At 37.4% G+C, this 24,898-nt stretch overlaps 1 protein-coding gene across 2 annotated transcripts in view; it reads right to left on the reverse strand.

Moving 5' to 3' along the window:
- Positions 1-462: 462 nt before the first annotated feature.
- The window catches only part of LOC115218407 (aquaporin-4-like), a 24,651-nt gene continuing 215 nt past the window's right edge, over positions 463-24,898 (reverse strand). Inside the window, exons 1-3 of one of the 2 annotated variants that reach the window (XR_004999331.1) lie at positions 23,756-24,898; positions 14,206-14,976; positions 463-563 (exon numbers count right to left, since the gene is read on the reverse strand). The exon at positions 23,756-24,898 is cut by the window's right edge and continues 215 nt beyond it. Coding sequence is in view for 1 of the 2 variants with exons in the window: in XM_036503177.1 (XP_036359070.1) it covers positions 14,952-14,976; positions 23,756-24,405 (675 nt within the window). In the remaining variant the exon portion in view is untranslated. Of the gene's footprint in view, positions 564-13,276; positions 14,977-23,755 lie in introns of those variants that run through there. The other variant, XM_036503177.1, reaches the window with a different exon arrangement.

A 24,898-nucleotide genomic window follows, 5' to 3' on the forward strand; every position in this document is an offset into this window, starting at 1 on the left:
AGCTCCTAAACGATAACGATTCTGAATGCAGCATCGGGCTACGCAAGGTCAAATTAAGGACACGGTCCCTAATAAACGTAGTTGGGTCACGTGACGTTTGGATGCTGACGTAGCTGGGAATCAATAGTCGTGGTTCAACCGTGCATTCCTAACATGGTTAGGTCTTAGATGCCTTTATTGACTCTTCTCAAACTTATTGACACAAAGTCATTTATGATATATGCACATATTTGATAGTTTTCAGTGTTTAAAGAAACAGAATATAGATGAAAGTAACTATACAGAGAAATGCTGATAGAATGTTACAAGAAAATGTAAAGTTTTTCAAGAATAGCATTTCACCGTATGGATTATTGATCGGTGTTCATAGCATGACATTCTATTGAATTTTACTAGCTGTTCAAGGCTCATTACAGATAATACTACAAGAGATATCAACAATAGACGTAATGATACAGGCGCTGTCAGAGTCGCAAATAATGGAATTGATTTGGAACATGTGTGAACCGTGTAAAAATAATTTCACTTGAATAGAATATCCGTGGTCGTATTTATCATTATCCCTGCAATGATATGAATATTAACATCAGATTTTACTAAATAAAAAGTGTCGTAAAAATATAAATCGATTTTATACTCGAAAACTCATTTTATTCCTAAATTATTTGAATAAACATGAAAACTGAATGCAAAGAATATTGCAAAGAATTTTTCTCGACACTTTGGTTATATAGTTCCATATGAAGGTAATCGAAGTAATATTCTCATGTTATTTACTACATGCGTAAAATTCAATCGATTTTTTTTGTTATCTAATCAGAAAGTAATTTATGTAATATACCGAAAATTTCCTGTTCTGAAATAAAAAGGTAAATACAAAATATTTCCATGATAAGATGAAGATTCTTATTTCTTATTCACAAGAATGTTGCTATTGATATACATGTTGCTATTGATATACATATTTGCAAGTGTAAGTCTCTTGGGATTAACTTCGGTTTGTAGATATTGATTTTGTCTTTTGCTTCCGATTACATGATAAATCAGTACTCCAATACTTTTGTAACGGTAGCTAGATAGTTCAATGGTATTCCTTGCAAGAAAAATCGTAGAGTAACCTCCCTTTTCTAAAATTCTCGAAGCATCTGTGTCAGGAGGCATGATTCTTAATTATTCAAGAAGCTTAACGTTTCATTTGGAAGTTTTTAGAATATCTCGCGTTCTATTAATAAAAACAGCTTGCTAACCCAGCTTTCGCGTCTTAGTCGATTAGATTTAGGGCAATTCAAGTCATTGTTATGTCCATCTATTTCTCTACGCCACATGACTGAAAACCACCACTTATCGGTAAATTCTACGTTTTCTATCTCTGAACGTTCTTGCATAGATAGACAGGTAGATAGGGAAATAGATAGACAGACAGACACATAGATTGATGGACAGACAGAAAAACAGAAAACTAGAAAGAAAGAAAGATAGTTAGACGGACGGACGGACAGACAGGCAGACGGACAAATAGATAGATAGACAGATAGATAGAAAAATATGTTTCTTTATTAGCCACACAGGGCTGCACAAAGACGGTACAAATTACAAAGTAGAGCTTTTCTTTTTGGGGGAGAAAAAAAAGGTGGGTTATGTTTTCGATCAAAAGGAATCGTAAAAGGGAAAGAAGGAAAAGAAAGGGGGAAAAAGGGAAAAAACGATCAATAGGGATCATGTATCACAGTGCCATGGTGTAAAGTGTAAAGGGGGAAGCAGATAAGGTTTATCCGTGAGAAGAAAAGCCTACGGAAAAGACCATGGTAACATCGGTCAATGATGTTACATGTTACCACATTTGTTTGCAAGTAAGTAACCCTCTGTTTTAAATTTTCCGGGATCATAGGATTATGCTAAAGGTGGCTTCGTCATTCATACATACCATCCTTGCTACATTCACCCATCTTTTTTTGAAACATTCGCTAGACAAAACTTGCCTTTCTACTCTCATTTTCCTTTTCAAGTTAATGAGAGATTGACCAGAGAGGAAAATGTTTGTCTCCAATCCTTTCAGACGCGTTCATTAGATACATTCTTTCGCCATAGCCACAAGGATGATGAAAATAGCTCTTCCTTCCCGTTTGAAGGAAGGAGGCGTGACAATATTGACGATAGACTCGGCTGATAAACCGACTCGTCTCACACGTGACAGCAGTCGTTCGATATAAGCCCACAGGTCGGAAATTGTTGGAAACTGCACGAGTGCGTGCAGAACGGTTTCGTCGCTCTGACCACATCTCGGCCGCGTGTTTCTCGAGTTGTGTCTGTAGAGCTTATCCCGAACGGGTTGCGCTTCTCGGTAGCACTGCCAGGCCAGGGATCTCTGGAAGTTGTCCATGGGCCCTGGCTCGAAGGTCGTCCTGAACAGGCGGATCACGTGTTCCTCGTCGACGTCCAGGTTCGCCCCGAGCTCGTCGTCGTACTTCCCCTCCACTAATCCCCTATAGAATGCTTTGGTTGTGTTGAAGTCACTCAAGGACGACCCGGGACAGCATAGTTGCTTGAGAGCAACGCGACATTTGCGGTGCTATTCGCCCATCCACGGCCTCTTTTTGATCCACGGCTGCAGTTCGGTCATAGAGACGAGTTGCGGGAAAGCGTGCCTCACAAACGGCGACAAACCTGTTCACCGTCATCTACGTAGAGCCTTAGATGTCGCAGTTTCAGCGCGTGTCTGCGCATCATCAACCACGGAATGCCCAGTCCTCCTTTCAACGGGTATTGACAGCAAATGTATCGCCTGACCATCGGGACGCACCCTTTCCACAAGAAGCGAAAGAGAATGCGTTCTAGTTTGGTAATGGTAGGGTCGGGACAAGGCACGACGGTCAGGTGGTAGTAGATGACGGACGCGATATACGAGTTCGCCACCTCCGCCCGACCTTTTAGGGATAGTTTCCTCTCGGCCCCTTGCTTCTCCAGGTGCCGAGTCGCAAGCCCACTGATTTTTCCCGGTTGATTTTTCGCTCCTATCACGCTTCGTAGTCTTTCAGTGTCTCGCCGACCAGGTCGATGTGCTCCTGGCTATACACTATGACGGTGACGTCGTCCGCGTATGCATACACGCTCGTCCCTCTTCCCAATTCTCGCGGGATGCCTCTCAGAGTTGCCAGCTTCCGCAATAATAGCTTGTGAGTAAATACGTAGAGAAGCGACGAGAGGGGGAATCCCTGACGGACCGAACGTGCAACGTCGAAAGGTCTCGATAGATGTCCATTTACGCGAATTACCGAGCGGATACCTCTGTTCAGAGCGGCTATCCAGCCGCGGAAGAGGGACCGAAACCAGCCGGTCTGAGGACAGCCTCCAAGTATCGATGGTCTACCCTATCGAAAGCTTTCGATTGATCCAAATTGATCAGCGCCCCAACCATGCCAGGTTCCTTAACTACCTTGTCTATGATGTAGCGCATAAGGTGGAGGTTGGCATGGATGCTCCGTCCCGGCACGGTGCACGTTTGTGCCTTGTCGGCCAGTTTCTCGATGACAAGCGCCAACCTCTTGGCTAACACCTTGGCCAAAATTTTCAAGTCTGCATTAAAACCACCATTGCACCCTAAAAAGTTGATGGTCACTGTATGGTGGTCAACAAAGGAGGTTATTCATTATTCAGTTTTGCAACAAGGGAAAACTGTAACAGCAACATCCTATTGTCAAGAAATTGATTGTATCTATGAAAAATGAAAAAGAGAAGCATTCCAGATTAATGAATACAGATGATCCAATTTTGCCTCATGATAATGCACGGCCTCACACTTCTCAAGATACGGTCCACAAGTTGCAAAGCCTGAATTATGAAATTTTGGCACATCCTCCTTATTCTCCTGATATCTCTCCTACTGATTACTGAATGGACTGGGGCAACGAGAAATAAACTGTTTTGCTCAAGTTCATAACGCGTCACCTGGTCCAGGTAACGAAACATTAATATTTCGATCATGAGTGCTCTACATTAACCACGAATTCATGCGCTTATACGCATTTCACGTTGCTCCAGTCCACTCCAATTGTAAAAATGAGTACTGCCTGAATTCCAAAGGGTCAGGCTTGTCACACTTTGTGTTAAAGCAAGCTGAATCTCTCTGAGAACTACATTAAGAGTACACATGTCTGTGGACTTCTCAGCCACTTGCACGTTAATTTCTCGCGTAGGCTTTCATATTTGATCGCATCAACTGAAACACTCGTCGTCGTAACCTACAGATTACCAGAGTGGCTGTAAGTATGTATATATGTATGTCAAAAAGTCCCAATGCTAGTTCTGTAGCGCGCCAACAGATAGCAGCACACGTTTGAATCCATAGTGAGAGCTAGCAGTGACATTCATGACGTAGTATGTCGAGTAACATCGCTGTATTACTTAGCAAGTTGTGAAATTTGTGTTTTTGTGATAATGTGTATGCTGTAGTATGCGATTTTGTCATGAACAGGAACGAAGTCTCAAGGTGAAAACTTGTATTAAACTTAGGAGGTCTGCTACAGAGATAAGCTTACAGCAACGAGGCAATGGGTCGTATGTAATGTTTCGTGTGGCACAGGCGCTTCAAACGCTGAAGAACGTCTCTGGAAGACGATGAGCGTTCTGGAAGAGATTCCGGAAAAGTAGTATTGTATATCGAGAGTTCGTTATGCAGGGCCAGACCGTCAATCGAGAGGTTTACTGTAAAGTTTTGAAGCATTTGTGGAAGGCCGTACTACAAAAGCGACTAGATCTATGATGTGCGAAGAAATGGGTTCTTCGCGACGACAATGCACTCCGTCACCGAGGTCTTCTCACGCATTAGTTTCTCCCCCAAAACAGGATGCTATCCCTTTCGAACCCGCCCTATTCACCAGATTTAGCACCAGTGGACTTCCATGTCTTGCCCAAGAAGAAAAAGCAGCTCAAAGGTTGCCATTTTAACACCGTTGTTGAGATCAAGAGCGAATCGCAGATGGTGCTCGACTCGCTTACGGAAAAAGATTCCAGGCCGGATTTCAAAGGTGGCAGGAAAGCTGGGGTCGGTGTATTATTGCTGCGCAAAGTGACTATTTCTAAGAAAATGATTTTAAAACTTAGGTAAATAAGTTATTTTTTATTAAACAGAACTAGTCCGGGAACTTTTTTGATACCACCTCGTATGTTGTGTAGTGCTACTGGTAACCTGCATTCAAGTACAACTGACGTATGGTCGGGTCGTCAGCGAGTAACCCAGCAACAAATTCTTTATAACAAAGTGGATGATTTTCCTTGGACACTCTGCCGGACGAAAAACAAGGAATTTTAAAGGGCAGATGAACTTAGCCAAGGGTTATAAAATATCTGGATGTGGAACCCTGGTCTTTGTTTAGACATCTATCAAGAAAGAGATCTCCGATGTAACGTTTGCAACTTCGTTTGTATCCAATGATGTAGACCAGTCCCATTTGGGCAAATTCATGCTTTGTTTACAGAGTGCAATTGGGCCTACGCGAAGTCTTTCTTCACGTTAAAATCATCAAACAGGCCTCTCTTGGTTTTAACATTTCTATTTACTTCCCTGCTATGTATTGCATATTATGGCTCGTTATAGCCAAGAAATGTAAGACACTCACTGAAGGTTTCCACGATGAAATAAAGGCATTTGTCTGGGCGTTTACGAAAAATGCCCAACCTCGACACATTTTCGTAGGCCGGCAAAAGCACATCCATTGTGCTCATGCGTAACAGAGCAATAAAACAATGTCAATCTCGAAATCGAGTTACAATCATCATATATGTATGTAGTACGACTATTAAAAACGTACAAGAAAATTATATGCGATTCATAGGTGTACTACGAAAAAAAGAACATGAGTATAAATGACATATCATATACATCTTCTATAACAAGAAAATTTTAGCTATCGTGTTTTATTAGAGTAACATCTTGTAGATATTTTAATATGTCCGAAATCTTACGAGGAATGATCAATAAGTATCCGGACTGCTGTCCTAGTAGCGACGCTAAAGCCAACAGAGTAAACCTTCTTGGCACTGCTTGACCTAGAACTCTGCTGCACATGCGCACTAAGTTTTAAACAGCTAATGGTAGATCCATTTTAATACTTGATAATCCTTCAGTCCAAAACCTGACTACGCCCACATAATAACGAATACTTCTTTGGCTGTTCATATATATTATATATGTATATATATATATATATATGTATATGTTTTATATATAGAGGGCATTATACATACATGCCAGAAGGCATTATACATACATGCCACACGCTAAGAGGGACAATTAGTCATTTCTACCAAAAATATTACTAATCCCACCGAATGCAATTTTTCAAAGTAAGACATTTAAAAAATATAGACCTGTATCACAGTGATTTCATACTTACGTACTCATCAGCAGGCCTGAATGTATTATAAATAAACAACGACCCTGCCTCGCTTAAGCCGATCAGCTAACTGATCAACATCAACGAAGCACATGGGTGAGTTTACATATATTACATCCGGATAAATGGCAAACTTTTACGAATTGCATTTCGGGAGAGGAAAAGTTTTTTTCGGAATAAAAATTTAGCAATTAAAGACAACTACTTAATAAGGAAAACTTAACAAGAAATTGTCAGGTAGATAGCGTGAAACCCTCATAAGAGAAAAAATTTCGAAAATAATTATTTCTTATTGAACATATTAATTGTATGTATAATGTATGTATAATGCCTTCTGGCATGTATGTATAATGCCCTCTATATATAAATTAATATGTTCAATAAGAAATAATGAATTTGTAGCGAGAGCCTAGTCTTGCGCAAGAATGATCAGGCTTTCGGTGGTACGCTTGAAATCACATCGCTCAAGCCATGCCCACAATGCTGTATTATCCTTAACGTCCTGTGTATTCCTTACAAACTGTCCTTGCATTCTCATTTCAAGGTCTTCTTTTGTCTGCTCCTCAGCTCTTTGGTTTTAATATTCTTCTTCTTCTTCTTCTTCTTCTCCTTCTTCTTCTTCTTCTTCTTCTTCTTCTTCTTCTTCTTCTTCTTCTTCTTCTTCTTCTTCTTCTTCTTCTTCTTCTTCTTCTTATTATTATTATTATTATTATTATTATTATTATTATTATTATTATTATTATTATTATTCAGTAGTTTTATAGCGTGCTTTCACTTCACTACCGAGCGCAGCTCTGTGTGCCTTGGGTATGTGCTGTGATTTGTTGTGATGCTCTGATGGTTATTGTATGGAAAGTGTTCTGCGTAGGATGTGTGCAGTGCCTAGTAGTGCAATTTTCTGTATGTTATATGTGTTTGTAAGTCCTGGTGTTTTTGTTATGTATTTGTCTGAATATTTTTTTATCATGCCTAATGCACCTACTATGATAGGAATTGTTTCTGTTTTTAGATTCCACATTCTGGTTACCTCCAATTCCAGGTCTTTGTATTTTGAAAGTTTCTCCATTTCTTTTAGAGACACGTTGTCATCTGCCGGTATTGATACATCAATTAGAAAGCATTTTTTTCTTCATGATCTCTGACAACTATATCTGGTCTGTTGGCCTTAATTTCTCTATCTGTGTGTATCGGCATATCCCACAGTATGGTTGCTTTCTCATTTTCTGTGACCTTTTCTGGTATGTGCCTATACCATCTTTTTTCTGTTGTTATTTCGTAATGTTGGCATAGCTTCCAGTGTATGTAGGTTCCAACTCTGTCATGTCTGTGAATATATTCCTTCTTAGCCAGGACTGGGCAGCCAGAGATAATATGATTTATTGTTTCTTGTCCATCTCCACATATTCTGCAGTTACTTGTAATATTTCTTTTCATTACATGTTTTTGGTAATTTCTGGTGGGGAAGCTTTGGTCTTGTGCTGCAATTAAAAATCCCTCTGTCTCTGCTTTGAGTCCTGAGCTTCTCAACCATTGCTGGGATTTTTCTTTGTCTATTTCTTTTGCATTTAGTTTAGTCCAGTATTTACCATGAAGGGGCTTTTCTTGCCATCGTTTTATCATGGTTCGTTGCTGTTCTATTTTTAGTTTGGATTTCATTTGTTTTATAGCTTTTGTTGTTTCTTCATCTTCTTCTTCTTTTTCTTTATATTTGTTAGGTGGTATGATTTCTTGTTTATATTTGTCAGCTTCCTTGAATACTGAGAACAGTTTTTTGTTTTGCTCGTGTTTTGCCGCTATTTGTATCAGTTTTCCTTCCTTCTGAAGTAGATATTTTTGCAATCCTATGGTGGTTATTTTATAGTAGTTTTCCAGCTGTATAATGCCTCTACCACCTTCTGTAGTTGTATATATAGTCTTTCTATGTCAGATTTTGGTTGATGCATCCTAGACCCTGTCATTATTTTTCTTGTTTTCCTATCTATTTTGGTCAGTTCATTTAGTGTCCAGTTAAGGATATTGTAGCTGTAACTTATAACTGGGACAGCTAAAGTGTTGATACCTATTATCTTGTTTTTAGCATTGAGCTCTGTTTTTAGTATTGATCTAACTCGTCTATAATATTCTTTTTTATTTTCTCTTTCATTTGTGTGTGTTGTGTCTTATCTAGTTCATGGATTCCTAAGTATTTGTAAGTTTGGCTTTGGTCTAATTCTTTTATTTCATTGGTTTTATCTAGTGTGATGTTGCTACTCTTAACTAGTTTTCCTCTTTTCATGGTTACTTTGGCGCATTTTTCTAATCCAAATTTCATATCTATTTCTTTGGTAAATCCATGAACTGTCTTTAATAGTGTTTCCAGCTGTTTGTCATTTGCAGCGTATAGCTTTAGGTCATCCATATATAAAAGGTGGCTGATCGTTTTGCCGTAACATTTATATCCGCATCCAGTTCTATTTAGCATATCAGATAGAGGTGACAGTGCCAAGCAGAAAAGGAGTGGAGAGAGCGTGTCTCCCTGGAATATTCCTCTTCTAATGGGGATGGCTTTGGTTTTCATGAGTCCCTTATTATTATTATTATTATTATTATTATTATTATTATTATGAGGAGGAGGAGGAAGAGGTGAAGAAGAGGAAGAAGGAGAAGAAGAAGAAGGAGGAGGAAAAGGAGAAGAAGAAGAAGAAGGAGGAGAAGGAGAAGAAGAAGAAGAAGAAGAAGAAGAAGAAGAAGAAGAAGAAGAAGAAGAAGAAGAAGAAGAAGAAGAAGAAGAAGAAGAAGACGAAGAAGTTGAAGAAGAAGAAGATAAATGAGAATGAAATCATCTATAGCTCTTTTCTGCGTTTCGTATTGCTACAATATGGGAACCATTTGTGCTGAGGGAAATAGAAATACAAACAAAATGGGAACAAGCAGTTGAACTCGTTTAATAACTAAAGTCAACATTTGCCAAAAATGATAACAAAAATGGTAATATTAATTTAAATGATAACAAAAATAATATTAAAAATGATAACAAAAATAATATTAAAAATGATAACAAAAATGGTAATATTAATGATAATTATGGTGTTATTAGTAATGATAATTTTAGTGATAATAGTCATTATTTCAATGGCAATTTGCAATGATAGAACTCAACTTCTTTTCACATCGATTCGGCAATTCTGGTTTCTTAATTACAAAACAGAGTTTTATAATGATACTTTCTAGGTTCACGAATATATTTAAATACTTGAGCCTGGGGATATGCTTGAGTGAATATTATTAGAGTATTATGAATATTATTTTATAATAACATCTATATTCATGCCTTTTATAAAATAAATTTCTTTTAATTTAGTGCTTTAAAAAAATATTAACTTTAGAGCACTGCAATTATGAAATAATGGTTTTTATTACAAAGTACAATGACCATCTCTGGTCATTGAAAGATATTCCAAGTAGACAGATTTTCTTTGATTATGTTTAGGTTGGTGTCTATATGTTCGAGGAATTTAAATGAAGACTGCTTGGTAAAGAAAGCAGTCATGGTTTCACAGATCATGTATGACATTAATGCATACGTTTGATGTTATATAATATGATTCGGACAAATATTTAATTGAAAGTATTTTCAGACGATACGATGACATATACCGAGAGGATTGCAAGGGATGTAACACAAATTTCTGTTGATTATTATTATTATTATTATTAATTCTTTGTTAGTAAATCTTTGGTTCCATACGATGTCCATGTTTTCGATGTTTGTGGATAGAAAATTGCACTACTAGGCACTGCACACATCCTACGCAGAACACTTTCCATACAATAACCATCAGAGCATCACAACAAATCACAGCACATACCCAAGGCACACAGAGCTGCGCTCGGTAGTGAAGTGAAAGCACGCTATAAAAAATAAAACTACTGAATAATAATAATAATAATAATAATAATAATAATAATAATAATAATAATAATAATAATAATAATAATAATAATAATAATAATAATAATAATAATAATTATCAACAGAAATTTGTGTTACTCATTTAAGCCCAAACTGCAAAATTCACACTGCAGACATGTTTTTTGCACAAAACCACAAAACACCCTACAAGCCCATCTACACACGTTAACACACATAGATATATACAATCACTCTGTTACTTCTGCTAAATATTAATGAAAATATACATATACTCATATTATTAGTTCTACTTTTCCTCTTTGAATCAACATATCTGCAACTGTTTAATTATATATGTCGTTGCATGTGGGTATGTGAAAGCGTACTTGTGCACCTGTGAGATTGATTGTGTTTGTGCGTTTGTTCCTACACAAATATCACAAATATATTGTCATTACAAAGGTTTTGTCACTTTATGTTTTGTCCAATACAGTTCAGTCATTACTGGCAAAAGATCAATTGTAGCCATTTATAAATCATTGGCGAATGAAATTTGTTTCACACACGAAGAACTTTAGCGCTGTATTTTTGCAGGTCATATTGAAATATGTATATCTATACACACACACACACACACACACGTATATATATATATATATATATATATATATATATATATATATATATATATATATATATATATATATATATATATATATATATATACATACATAAAATTAAAATAAGCAACAGATTATCAAGTAGTGATGCAGTACGATCTTTCAAACGACTTCATTTAATTTAACAATGCAATCTTACATCAATTTAAATTCAGTGCCATCGTCAGCTGCACAAATAAATAAATGGAATTTTAACAAATAGGACACAATATAATTTTTCTCAAATATTTTAAAACAATAAGGAGGAAGAAATTCATTTTGGGGCTATTGTACCTAAGAATAGACTACACGTCTAAGAATCATATGCAGCATAGTGAGGTCATAGGGTTGTAAGTGATTGTAATTCATTTCTAATTCACTTATCTCTTCAATTACTAAATCCAAGACTAGAAGACTAAATCCAAGACTAGAAGACTAAATCAATTACTAAATCCAAGACTTGCCGACAGACAAAAAAACTTTCGAGGGGACAATTGACTCAGTCGGCGTAGTCTTCACGCTGTCAACGGCGACCTCCCGTCTCTGATGCATGAAACCGACAACAGCTTACCCCCGCCACCCACCGTCGGTACGTTACAAACACTCATTTTCTCGTACTCGAATTCTCCGTTGGGTTCTGTTATATTATTACACATATCTTCTCCAAGATGAGAAGTTTACTGATTTATTTCATTATTGTATTTTTCAAATAATACATTTATTGTCATCATTTAAAATCTCATTTGTTTCTTCTTGTTGTCCTTGCAGCCAAACGCTTACCTATTTCTGCTTTTATCATCATCATCATTATCACCCACATTATACAAGTCATTAGCCATCTGGTATTATTGCAATTGTAATATGAAATACGAGGCTACCGAATACAACAAAAGGTCTGCCATTAAAAACATAGAATTATTCAGATGTAAAATTTTAAATTTTATTCCTAGGAAATCGGTGGCGTCGACGTGAAGTAACACACTCCATTTTCAGCTATTCATATTTCCCTTTGTCTTTTCTGGAATAAAAGCATTCGTTGGACATGAGCTAGTTTTTGTTACAAACTTATGCCAGGCAGTTGTCATTTAGTTTGATTTATTTTTATTCAGATTTGTCTGTTTAACCATCAAAAGTGAAAATAGTAGCTTCCTCTTACTCTTTACTTATTTCAGTCATGTGACTGCGGCCATACCGGAGCACCGCCTTTAGTCGAGAAGATCGACCCCAGGACTTATTCTTTGTAAGCCAAGTACTTATTCTATCGGTTTTCTTTTGCCGAACCGCTAAGTTATGGGGACATAAACACACCAGCATCGGTTGTCAAGCGATGTTTGGGGGATAAACACAGACACAGGCATACACACACACACATATATATACATATACATATATACGACGGGCTTCTTTCTGTTTCCGTCTACCAAATCCACTCACAAGGCTTTGGTCGGCCCGAGGCTATAGTGGAAGACACTTGCCCAAAGTGCCACACTGTGGGACTGAACCTGGAACCATGTGGTTGGTAAGCAAGCTACTTACCACACAGAAACTCCTGCGCTTACTCATTGTATTTTTTTTTAGTCGATTAAGGAAGCGTTTGAACGTGTATGATGTATTTGTAGCAGATTGACTAGAACAATCATTTTTTGTAAAATGATGGTATTTTCTTCATTGACACGTTCATACTCTTTTTCTTTTTGTGACGTTTTGGAAGGCGTGTTTTGCTGAGAGGCTTCTGCTGAAAGTCGGCTTAACAAAATAAACCCTTCAAAATGTCACTTTTTTTCGCAGAGAAACATTACAAGAAACGTAGCAATCATATTTTGAGTTAATTAAAATAAATTAAGCAGTAAAAGTCATCTAAAGTTTGAAAAATATGTACAATGCTAATCTATGACGGGAATGTGAAAAAAATGCAATTTTCTAAGGCAATGAACGACAATGACAACAAGAGTTAAAGGCGGCGAGCTCGTAGAAATGTTAGCACGCCGGGAGAAATACTTAGTGGTATTTCGTCTGCCGTTACGTTCTGAGTTCAAATTCCGCCGAGGTCGACTTTGCCTTTCATCCTTTCGGTCTCGATTAAAGAAGTACCAGTTACGCACTGGAGTCGATATAATCGACTTAATCCGTTTGTCTGTCCTCGTTTGTCCTCTCTATTTTTAGCCCCTTGTGGGTAGTAAAGAAATAGGTATTTCATCTGTCGTTACGTTGTGAGTTTAAATTCCGCCGATGTTGACTTTGCATTTCATCCTTTGAGGGTCGATACATTAAGTACTAGTTGCGTACTGGGGTTGATCTAAACGACTTGCCCCTCCCCAAAAATGTCCGGCCTTGTACCTAAAGTAGAAAAGAATGGCAACAAGAGTTGTAAAAGCATCAACAACAAGATTGATGATGACGACTGTTTATAAAACACAAAAGGCTCGTACGTACATGCAATAAACATTACAAAGGTGGGGATTTACAATACAAGTAGTTCGACAGACTTTTGTAAAAAATAGTGAACGGGTGAAGACATTATAGAATAGTTGGGTTAAAAATTTTGTAAACGACATGGAACAATCATAAAATTATTTGAAGCTACACTGATATGAAACAATATATAATGATAATCCTAAAATAATGGAAAACATTTTTGAAGCCCCTTGCTCACATATATCAGGGAGAACTTACTAGTCTGGCTCACATCATATCTCTATCCCTCTGCTCCCACTACTCGAGCTGAAATTGGTAAAATCAAGGTTCTCATTAAAATATTATCTTTGTTTTAGTTTTGCTTTTTTAGTCGCGTAGATTATTCCAATTTACTGTATTCGGCTTCTTTGTGTAAATTAACGAGTGCTGTCAAACTCTTTATTAACATTCTGTCAACTGACTGCATATAGATGTCGTCTAATTTTCACTCTTCGTTACAACATGTTATTCACTCTTCATCACTTACCTCATCAACTATGGAACAGAGCATGGTGCAGAATTTGTGGAAAATACGAAGAAATCGTTATGCGTATTGCCACTGGGCGCATGGAATTGGCGAAAGCCAAGTACATTCACAGACACATCAAAGTAGTGGCGTTTCTGTACTAGAAATTATGTACTAATTATAAGATGAAAATGACTGCGAAATGGTACTATCATCAGTAAAGCATAGTCACTGAAAATAACTCTACTATTCTCTGAGATGTAATCATCTTTTCTAACAGAGAGATTTGAAAAATAACATGTGTGACACCGTTATCAATGAATGAGAATAAGTAGTGCATACTTCTCAAGAGCGGTAGAAGTGTCTTCAAAATGAATCATCCAGGATGTGAGGCATCAGAGTAAATATATTGTGTTGAGAAATAATTCATGAGCGTTTTTCAAACGTTGTCGTCTTGCAGAAGAACGCCATTTCACCTATTCGGTCGTTTTTGCTGAATTACTTTGTTGAGCCGGTGTAGTTGTTGAATGTAGAGCTCTGCATTGAGTGTTTGGTTGCGCTCAAGCAGTTCGTAATTTATTATGCCTCCTTCCCAGACCCACCATACACACAACATACTCTTTAGTGGGTGAAGGTCTTGTTTTGCTCTTGGAGTTGTTTGTGACTATGTGTTGAGCGATATCGGGCGAGCAAACTGTTGGTGATTGTGGAGCGTTGATTTTAGTTATTTTCGCTCAAAGTGTGTGGTATCCAAGCGCCAAGTTTCTGAACCTTACCGACTGAGTGAAGATGGTTCATCACAGTCTTTTTATCTCAATCCATCTACACTTCTAATTCTCCGATCGTTTTACGCGCATTTTCGTGAAGTTGATTCAATCGCACTTCATCGAACTCAGTTGGTTAACTGGTGTGTGATAATTCTTTGAGGTGAAAACTCCTATTTTTGAAGTGCGAAAAACAAAGGCAGGCGGCATATTGAAGCACAGCTCCTTCTCCATAGACAGCTCAAATCACACGAGCAGCTTCTGTGGCCTTAACACCTCGATTAAATGCAAAAAGCAAATGGTATCGAAAATACTCGGTTTTGTTCACTTGACATTCCAATTTAATGATCTGAAAATAGACAAAAATCAACGAAATTAAAAAATCAAAACACACTATTTTGTAGAGCAATAAATTCTCTTTTTAAAAAACTATAGAACATTTTGCAACGTGCTTTATTTCTGCGTGCATTTTGGAATTTGAAAGAAAACACCCATGAATTATTCCTCAACCCAATAGTACTAACCAGAATTGGAATATAAGTTATGATTAAATGCATATGAACAAAATATTAAAACCCATAACAAACAATGTTACACACAGTCTAAATGACAGTGACGTATGAGAGTTTAGATTTAGAGGCCCAGAGGTCGGTGGGGTTTGATTAAACTCAGGGGCTGACCCTAATGCCAAACACTCTAGCTAAATCACTACTAAATGATAGCACTGTTCAACATCGCCCACGTTCCCCAAAATATATTATCGATTAACTTCAACAACCGAAAGCGCACCTTATTTACACACTACACTCCACAGCACACTTACACCAGATATATTCTTACACACTCACTGCTAGACACTACAACACCAACAAATCATACGACTCGCCTACAACAAAATAAACAACTAAAAGCATAAGACAGCCATCATAGCACGTAATTTATGCAAACTGCACCTGCCGCTAAATCACGTAACATCAATCACGCAACACATACGAAACTGAAATACAACACAACAAATTAGCAGTCACAGTAAGATACAATAGAAACCCGAATTAAATTCCTCAAGACACGGTAACTAATAATATTAATCAATTGTTACATTTGCATAATTTTTTTTATCGCACACTATTTAGGTTTCTTCGCCATCTGCGTTTTCATGTCTATGGCACAGATTATTAAAAATTTTATCATTATTTATCATTCTTCTTTTTAACTACTCCTACATATATAATCAATATATACGTTTCATTCGAAACTAATTTGATCTTAGTTTAGCTCTTTGATATATATTTACATAGGTTTTATATAACATGGTATATGTTCTATGAATTTTATGGTATTTTGCCTTCTGTACTCTTTTACTCTTTTTTTTTACTCTTTTACTTGTTTCAGTCATTTAACTGCGGCCATGCTGGGGCACCGCCTTTAGTCGAGCAAATCGACCCCGGGACTTATTCTTTGTAAGCCAAGTACTTATTCTATCGGTCTCTTTTGCCGGACCGCTAAGTGACGGGGACATAAACACACCAGCATCGGTTGTCAAGCAATGCTAGGGGGACAAACACACACACACATATATATACATATATACGACGGGCTTCTTTCAGTTTCCGTCTACCAGATCCACTCACAAGGCATTGGTCGGCCCGGGGCTATAGTAGAAGACACTTGCCCAAGGTGCCACGCAGTGGGACCGAACCCGGAAACATGTGGTTGGTTAGCAAGCTACTTTATTTCATAACATTTGCCATAAAGGCAGTACATAGAGTAAGTTAGCTTCGCGGGCTGGACGAGGACATTAATGAAATGAATGATAATGAAAGAAAGATGATGGGGATGGGAGAAGGCAAAAAGCGCCCGCCGACTTCTGCCTCTCTAAAACATTGTTCTTTTAAAAACAAACACAAAACGAGGTATTAAACTCTTACAATTTTACAACTTTTCAATTTTTGGACTTAACAGTCCATTACTAACAACAACATAGTTCAATAGTTACATATGATATAAATACAATACACAAAGCCCCTCCTCCCAGACTTGGCTTACACTTCCCTTAGGAATGCGCCAGCTCTAGGTCGGGGCCCCTCAAGTCGTATCACAATTTATGATTCGTCCTCAAAATAACTTGTCCGCACCCTCCGCCATCCACCACGCCTCCCTCAAATGTAATCGAGTTCCGTGTTAGCGTCGCCCGGGACCAAGCTATAATCCTCATTGAGCTCCTTCAGCCCAAGCGTCATGTCGAACGCCACGACCTCCATAGCTACCTGCGGAGGCCATTCGGGGTCCTGTGTGAAGGCTAAAGGTGCTCCCTTGTGGTGCTTTTCCATCACCTTTTCAATCTCTCCGCCTCTATGGAAGAGGATCAATACATCGATTTTGCTCGGGTGCGGGATATTCAATTCTTTCGTTGGCGGCACAGTTCCCGCCAACGGTGTTTCTTTTTCTGTCGGTGGCACAACCCCAACCGACGTAGTTCCGGGACATTCCGGTACTATGTCACCGACTGCCGGTAATGTCCCGTTTCTCTTCCTCTTTTTCTTTTTTTTCAACTGAGGGAGGGTGCGTCTCCTCCGTGGCCGGAAGATTCGCCTTTCCCTCCTCATCCCTAGTATCCTTTGGTGAGCACCCATTGTTGCTCACCTTCCTCTTTCGGCCTCTGTTTGAGGAGTCCTCCGCTTCCCCGGCCGTTTTCATTCCCTCTTCTACAGGGGTTTCACTTAACTGTTCCGGGATCCTATTTTGTTCCCGGGGACAGTTCTTATTTATATGGCCGGACTCCAAGCACCGATGACACTTGTGGGGCGACCCTCAAGCATCACCGGGTACCTGCACCCGGCCATTTTCAAAAAATCTGGAAGAACCAGATTGGCTGATTGGGTCCAAAGGGTCAAAATTGCTTTTGACCCAACCCAAGCAGCCGCAGGAAGAACTTTCACATTAAGGAGCTTAGTTTCGCTGCTACCCAGATCTCGGCGGATAGTCTCCTCTATCCACTCGGGTTTTATCCCGGGTGGCAGCCCGTAGATCCACGCTTTCGTCAGTCTCTTTTTTTGGTACGTGGGCAGGAATAAAATTTCCTTACCCTCCAGGGGTTTACTAGCAAATTTGCAAGCCTCTTCAGGGGTGTCAAATAGCAACCACACCGTTGCATATTTGACACCCCTGGAAATGAATTTAATTGTTGGCAAATACTCTGCCAACTCCTTTTCAATTGCCGTCTTTTCGAATAGGGCGATGGTGTCGAGGGCCTTGGAGTAGGTTCTCAACACCACCGTCCTATCTTCACGGTCTTTTAACCACTTTTTAGGCGGTATAATCTCCCATTCCAAAATTTTGTCATTTTTCATTGCCATGTTTTTTTGGTTTTTTTTAAAATATATTCAAAATAAACTTAAAAAGCGAGAAGAAAAAAGTTCAAAGGTCCAAATAAAATTCGATAGATTTTTTGAAAAAACAAAAAGGAGGAAGCACAACAGAAGGGAAGAAATCAACGGAAAGTCGCAATAAACAAAAAAACAAAAAGGGAAGTTAAATGAAGTTCAAAAGAAAATCAGTAAACAGCAAAACACAGCAAATCTTCTGGCCTTACGGTACTCCCGGCCTGAGTTGAACCTAGAACGCCGCAACTGGAACACAAAAATTGGTCCAAAAGGTACTCCAAAAGTGGCTCATTCTTATAATTTTCTTGCGAGATACTCCGACAAAGGAATAAATTCAACAAACCCAACCACAGCACTGGCCACCGCCAACGGTAATTTTAACAGTAACTTTATTGTGTTCTGAGGATACGCCCCTCCACTGTTTTTTTTTCAATAAACACAAAAACAGCAGCCGCCGAGAGCAGGCGAAATTGTCTCAGAGTTGGACACAACTTACTGAAAAAATAATTAGCACGCAATAAATTATGCCCAACTCACAATAAACAAAATCACTCACCTCGACAACTTTCTGTTTTTGGTCTTTTTTCTGTAATTGGACGGAGCTAGCTAACTCACGTCCACTCTGGCTCAACAGGAAGCAACTGACTAACAGCGCATGTGCGTTAGCAAGCTACTTACCACACAGCCACTCCTGCGCCTGTGTACATTAATTTTCATTAATTTTTGCTATAATAATCTATGACTGCATTTAATTAGTGATAATGGATGGCGCATTATATAGTTATTGAAATCACTTGATATAAGTGTATGTATCTTTGTGTATGTGTGTTAGTGTGCGTATGCTTGTGTGTGTGTATGTGTGTTTGTGTGTGTACATAATAGCATACCAAGGCATAGACGAAATTTAAAGTAATGGTAAGTCAGATAAACAACCAACTTGTTAGATATATGAAGACATTGCAGCAAACGTGAATGTGTACACACGATCTATATGTTTATGTATGCACGCCTGCGTGTCTGTGGGCATGCGGATGAGTATGGTTAGAATACAAGATACATAAGATGTTCCGGTAGCCCCTCATACTCAGATTCTATATCTGTCTACGTATCTCTGCAGTGAGAGCTCATACCTTGTATCTTTTACTTTTCATCTTCTAAAGAATTCTTTTAGTCGAATTAATCGACCGCAGTACATATTCTATTGGTATCTTTTACCGACCCGCTATTAAGGGGGTATAAATACACCAGAACTGGTTGTCAAGTGGTGGTGGGAGACAAATATAGTCACAAAGACAGACACACACACATATACATATACATATACATGTATATGTCTATATATACGACGGGCTTCTTTCTGTTTCTGTCAGCCAAACCCACTCAAGCTTTTGGTCAGCCCAAGGATATTGTAGAAGAACTTGCAAATGGTACCACGCAGTCACTGAATTCGGAGCCATATGGTTGAGCAGGAAGCTTCTTAGCTCACAGCCATGCCCAGAAACAAAAATACTGGTTTATACAGTAGTCAGATATAACTATTTTTGGTATTGTTTCTGTCTTAGTAGTGAAGTCGTTTGGTTAGGTGCAGCCATCTAAGCCGATCTTGCCAGCATTTCTTAACTTTAATCCTTATCATTAATGATTGCATCTATGTATTTGAACTGATACACGAAGCTCGAGTGGGTCTAAACCATTTAGCATTACACTACTTTCCATGAAGATAACACAACGGTAGGGAAATCACGTCGAAATACAAATTGTGAACGTATTTTTTACTTGATAATCTTGACAATCTCATCTCTACTCATGTCCAGTGAGAATCACAGTCAGTTTAGCAGCTTTCAGCAGTAGCACACATCTATATTGTCTGAGAATCTCTTGGGACAGGAGCGGTTACATGAGTGGATTGTAGATTGTCAAACTATTTATTAAGCGTATGTTTCTGTCTATTATTTCAGGAATTACATTTGCTCAAAGGCAACGTAGTGTAATTAGTCACAGAGTAGCTGAGCCAAAGATTAACTGCGTTGCTCGCCTTTGGTGGGGTGGATTTACAATTTCAGACGTCCCACATACAAATACACACACACACATGGATATATATATATATATATATATATATATATATATATATATATATATATATATATATATATATATTACAAATAGATGAGTGTATTTTTACCTTGTTAACAAATAACACGGAAAAAATAAATAAATAGTTACCAGGATAGCAAAAAATCTCACAAGTAAAGAGGCTGTAACTCCTTGTTTATAAAAGTAGAAAGTTCGTGTTTACGTGGAATTTTTTGTATAATATATGAATAAATAAGTGGAGTTTAACGCAGGTATAAATCAAATATTTCTAGACGGCTGGATGGTATTAGCTAAATTAAAGTTAGTATTAGTAAATATATTAATATTTAACAGTTTGTTATGTGAAGAGATAATTTGTAAGAGATTTTTTGTGTTGGAAAAACCGATCCTAACCGTATGTGAATTGATAATAGAGTAATACCTAGAGTTCTTTGGAAAAATATTTGATTTATACCTGCGTTAAACTCCATTTATATATATATATATATATATATATATATATATATATATATATATATATATATATATATATGTATGTATGTATGAATAAATATACATACAAAACCTTGTACATTTTTATGAATTTTATGGTAATTTACCATTTGTATATGCATATATAATTTAATTAAAGGACACAATACATGTCTTTAATAATCCCGTTTTATGATTAGATAGGGAAGATACGAACGCTAGAAAGGGCAGTACTGGAAAAGTAAATAATAAAAATGGAGCTAATAACTAAATGTATAGTTACAAGAGAATGGATAGAAGGGAAATAACAAGTACTAGCACAAACAATATAACCGAAGGCGGTATCCAGAATGTAAGAAATCAGAATAGTGTAAATATCTTTTGATATAGAAAAACTAAGACAAGGGACATAAATATTCAAGTAAAAATAGGAGATAATAAAGAACTAGGTAGGGTTAATCACTGCGATTGAACAAAACGAAAATTATGCCCATTAAAATTAAATTGCATAACTAAAGATTTGGTTTACATGGGCAAAGTACTTTCAGAAGAAGAGATATATTCCTACATAGGGTATAGTTCTAGTTTCATAAAATGTAGAAGAGCTAGTCACGAACTATCTTTTAGAGATAAAAATAAGAAAAATACGCACTTAAGTAAATTAATTTGGTCGTTAAAAGATATTAATAGAGCATACTGAATTACTTGGGATATAATTAGTAGGGCTAAACCCTATTGTAGAGGAAGCAAAAGCTGTGAATTAGTGTGTAGAGGAAATATAACAAATCTTTACCAGAAAATTTAATCTGATAAATCATAGGCAAGAACGTGCGCAAGATGTGCAAATACGTTTAAATATACTTTTAAGAAGTTTAAGTAAATGCATTACAATTACTACTAGAATTAGAATTAGAATTCAGCAAATAATGAACTTGAATTAAGTGAACACGTCTACAAATACAATTATATTAATTTTCTTTGAAAAGAGTTGAAGAATGAAATTACATTTAATAAAATTAATGCTAAGAAGGATATTTAATTAAATATAACAAGAAAGTGATAAACCTATAATTATAAAAATAAAAAATAAACCAAAAGTGTAATTCAATAACCCACACAGTATAAAAATACTCTTCTAAATTGGTAGAATGATGAGCTAGAATATAATACTTAGGAACCCACGAGAACCTTGACCTGCTTTGAAGACCACATCCAGCAATAAATAAACTGGTGGAGGTAAACTTCAGGTCACGAGGAAATACGACTATTTAGAGTAAAGTCAACACCTCTTAAAGGATCTACGCAGCTGAAACGTGCGTAGATCCAGGAGAAGAACGATGTAAATAATTGTATAATGAAATATGGATGCGCAAATTTCCGTTCTCATGATTTTCATTAATTTCATTATATATATATATATATACATGTGTGTGTGTGTGTGTGTGTGTGTAAATACACATATATACGTTTATATATATATATATATATAATATATATATATATATATATATATATATATATATATATGTATATATATATATATATACCTGTGTGTGTGTGTTTGTGTGTGAGTATGTATAAATGTTCGCTTTTATGGGAGATTACAGATGAAACAATTTAGCATTAAACTGAAAGGTCACACGGTACATCTTAGTATAGTACATATTTCTAAATTTTACAACTTAAAGTTCGATAGTATCGTCTAAGTTTGGGCTTTGTAGCTGTCAATCGAATGTGTTTTTCAAGCTAGATGCGAATACGCCAGACATCATATTGAAAGACTTCAGACAAAAATCATGCCCCCTCATTGATATGACTATCCTAATCGATATAAACGTATCTGTCAAGACCTACCTAAAACTGAGCAAGTATAGAGATCTTGAAACAGAAATTAGAAAAATGTGGAACCTGAAGATTAAAACAATACCTGTTGTCATAGGTGCCCTAGAAATGATAGCAAAAGCGGCTGATTCTTTTCTAGCTCAGATATCAGGAAACCCCAAAATGGCAGAAATTCAAAAGATAGTGCTCATGGGAACTGCCCATGTCCTACGTAACATACTGTCTAGGTACTCTCAAATTTTAAAACAAACGCATAATTTTCTTATGGTTTCTTAAACATCCCTAGAACAACGGTATGTACAAAACCAAATATATAGCACTCTAGGCATAACACCAGTATGAACTTCTAACTTGTTGTCTCTTGAGGTCTCTGGATGAGACTTGGAACCAACTTGTACAAATGCAAAACAAAAATCAAACATAAAATAATAATAATAATGATAATAATAATCCTTTCAACTGGAAGCAGAAGGCCTCAAATTTGAAGGAAGAGATTAAGTCGATTACATTGACCCCAGTGCGTAACTGGTACTAATTTTATCGTCCCTGAAAGGATGAAAGCAAAGTCGACCTCAGCGGAATTTGAAGTCAGAACGTAACTGCAGACGAAATACCTATTTCTTTACTACCCACAAGGAGCTAAACACAGAGAGGACATAAGAAAGGAGAGACAAACGGATTAAGTCGATTATATCGACCCCAGTGCGTCACTGGTACTTATTTAATCAACCCCGAAAGGATGAAAGGCAAAGTTGACCTCGGCAGAATTTGAACTCAGAACGTAGCGGCAGACGAAATACCGCTAAGCATTTCATCCAGCATGCTAACGATATCAATAATAACAATACTAAATGAAAAAGAACTGAAAATTATTTGAGAATGATCACTGGTTAACCATCCGTGCAGGAAGTGCAAAAGATTGTCTTAACTCGTACGTCATACGTTTTGAGAAGAGCATTGTCACTGTGAATTTTCTTCCCTTTTCCACCTTCATTTTCTTTATTTAATTAGTTTTTATTTTTTTCATTTTTTCTCTATCACATAACTTTGTAAATGAACAATTTGTTGTGTTTAATTTAATGGCCTAACAATATATATATAGTGCGTTTCCCTGTCCTAGGTGTCAGGAAGGCACCCGGCAAAAAATAGAAATAGAATTGAAAGATGATAATGAAAATAACAATAATAATACTGATGATGATGATGATGATTTCTCTTACTGGACACAAGGGCCAAATCATTCAATAAAAGGAACTACTTGATATGAAGGTGGAGGGGAAAATTCAATTAAAATAGTAAAAGGAAAGGAGATTAATAAAGTGTAGTCAGACTTACAGCAAATAATTGTCCAAGTGTAACAGATAATCCGGAAAGAAGATTAATAATGTATAGGCAGACTTACGGCAAATAATTGTCCAAGAGTAGATAGAAAGTGATCGTGAGCCCATATCTGAACGTTTGGGGTCAAGGTTAGCAAAAAAAACGTAAATACCATAATAAACGTTATCATAAATTCTATACCAAAAGCTTGACCTTTGTGTTTCGGCATGAACCGTTGTAACCCCTAGTTGGCCGTGCGCCTCATGTGGGGTTAATCCGTATAAAATACCAGCGCCTGTAATGGCACCGGCGTATTGTGCTGTGATATAAAAAATTGCCCTTAACACATTGACGTTTCGCGTGACTAGCATTGCTATAGTAACGGCCGGATTCAGGTGAGCACCGCTGATATGTCCCACACACTGGACCAACGTGGCGGTGGCCAGTCCGAAAGTGAGTGCTATTTTCAATTCGTATTCGATGAGCCGTCTCTCATCCATGATCTGTCGTTTCTCTTCTTGTCTCCATAACGTCCAAGAACCACATCCGATGAAAGTATAAAGCAAAGTAGTAAGGAATTCACAGCGGATAGCCTTCCAAAAACTGTGACTCTTTAAGTCCTCCTTAAGAGACATCAGCTTGCTTCGGAACGGAGTTTCGGTCATAGCTGAAGCTGTACTGAAATCAACAATTGATGCTGATGATGCGGTTAACGTTGCCTCTGCCGTTATTGTAGCTGTTTTCTATTTCTTTTCTGTTTTTCCTTTTTTTCGTTTCTGATTATTATACTTCTAGCGGTGTTATTGTTGTTGTCACTGTTGTTGTTGTTGTTGTGTTGGTGTTTTATTTTTTCTTGTTGGCGTTGCTGCTGCCGCTGCTACTGCTGCTACCGCTGCTGTTGTTTATGTTGTTCTGGTTGCGTATTCCTCGTTGCTGCTACGGATGATCGTTTGGCAGCTGCGGGTGAGAGTGATGCATGATGATGACAATGATGAATGTGATGGTGATGATGATGATGATGATGATGGCGACGACGGCGACGATGATCGTGATGATGATGACGACGACGAGGACGATTACGATAATGATGAATATATATCGATGGTGGGGGCGCTGGTGTTGGCGGTTATGGTTGTGTTGATGTTTTTGATTGGGATT

This window comes from Octopus sinensis, linkage group LG1, assembly GCF_006345805.1.
Source record: "Octopus sinensis linkage group LG1, ASM634580v1, whole genome shotgun sequence".
Taxonomy (NCBI): domain Eukaryota; kingdom Metazoa; phylum Mollusca; class Cephalopoda; order Octopoda; family Octopodidae; genus Octopus; species Octopus sinensis.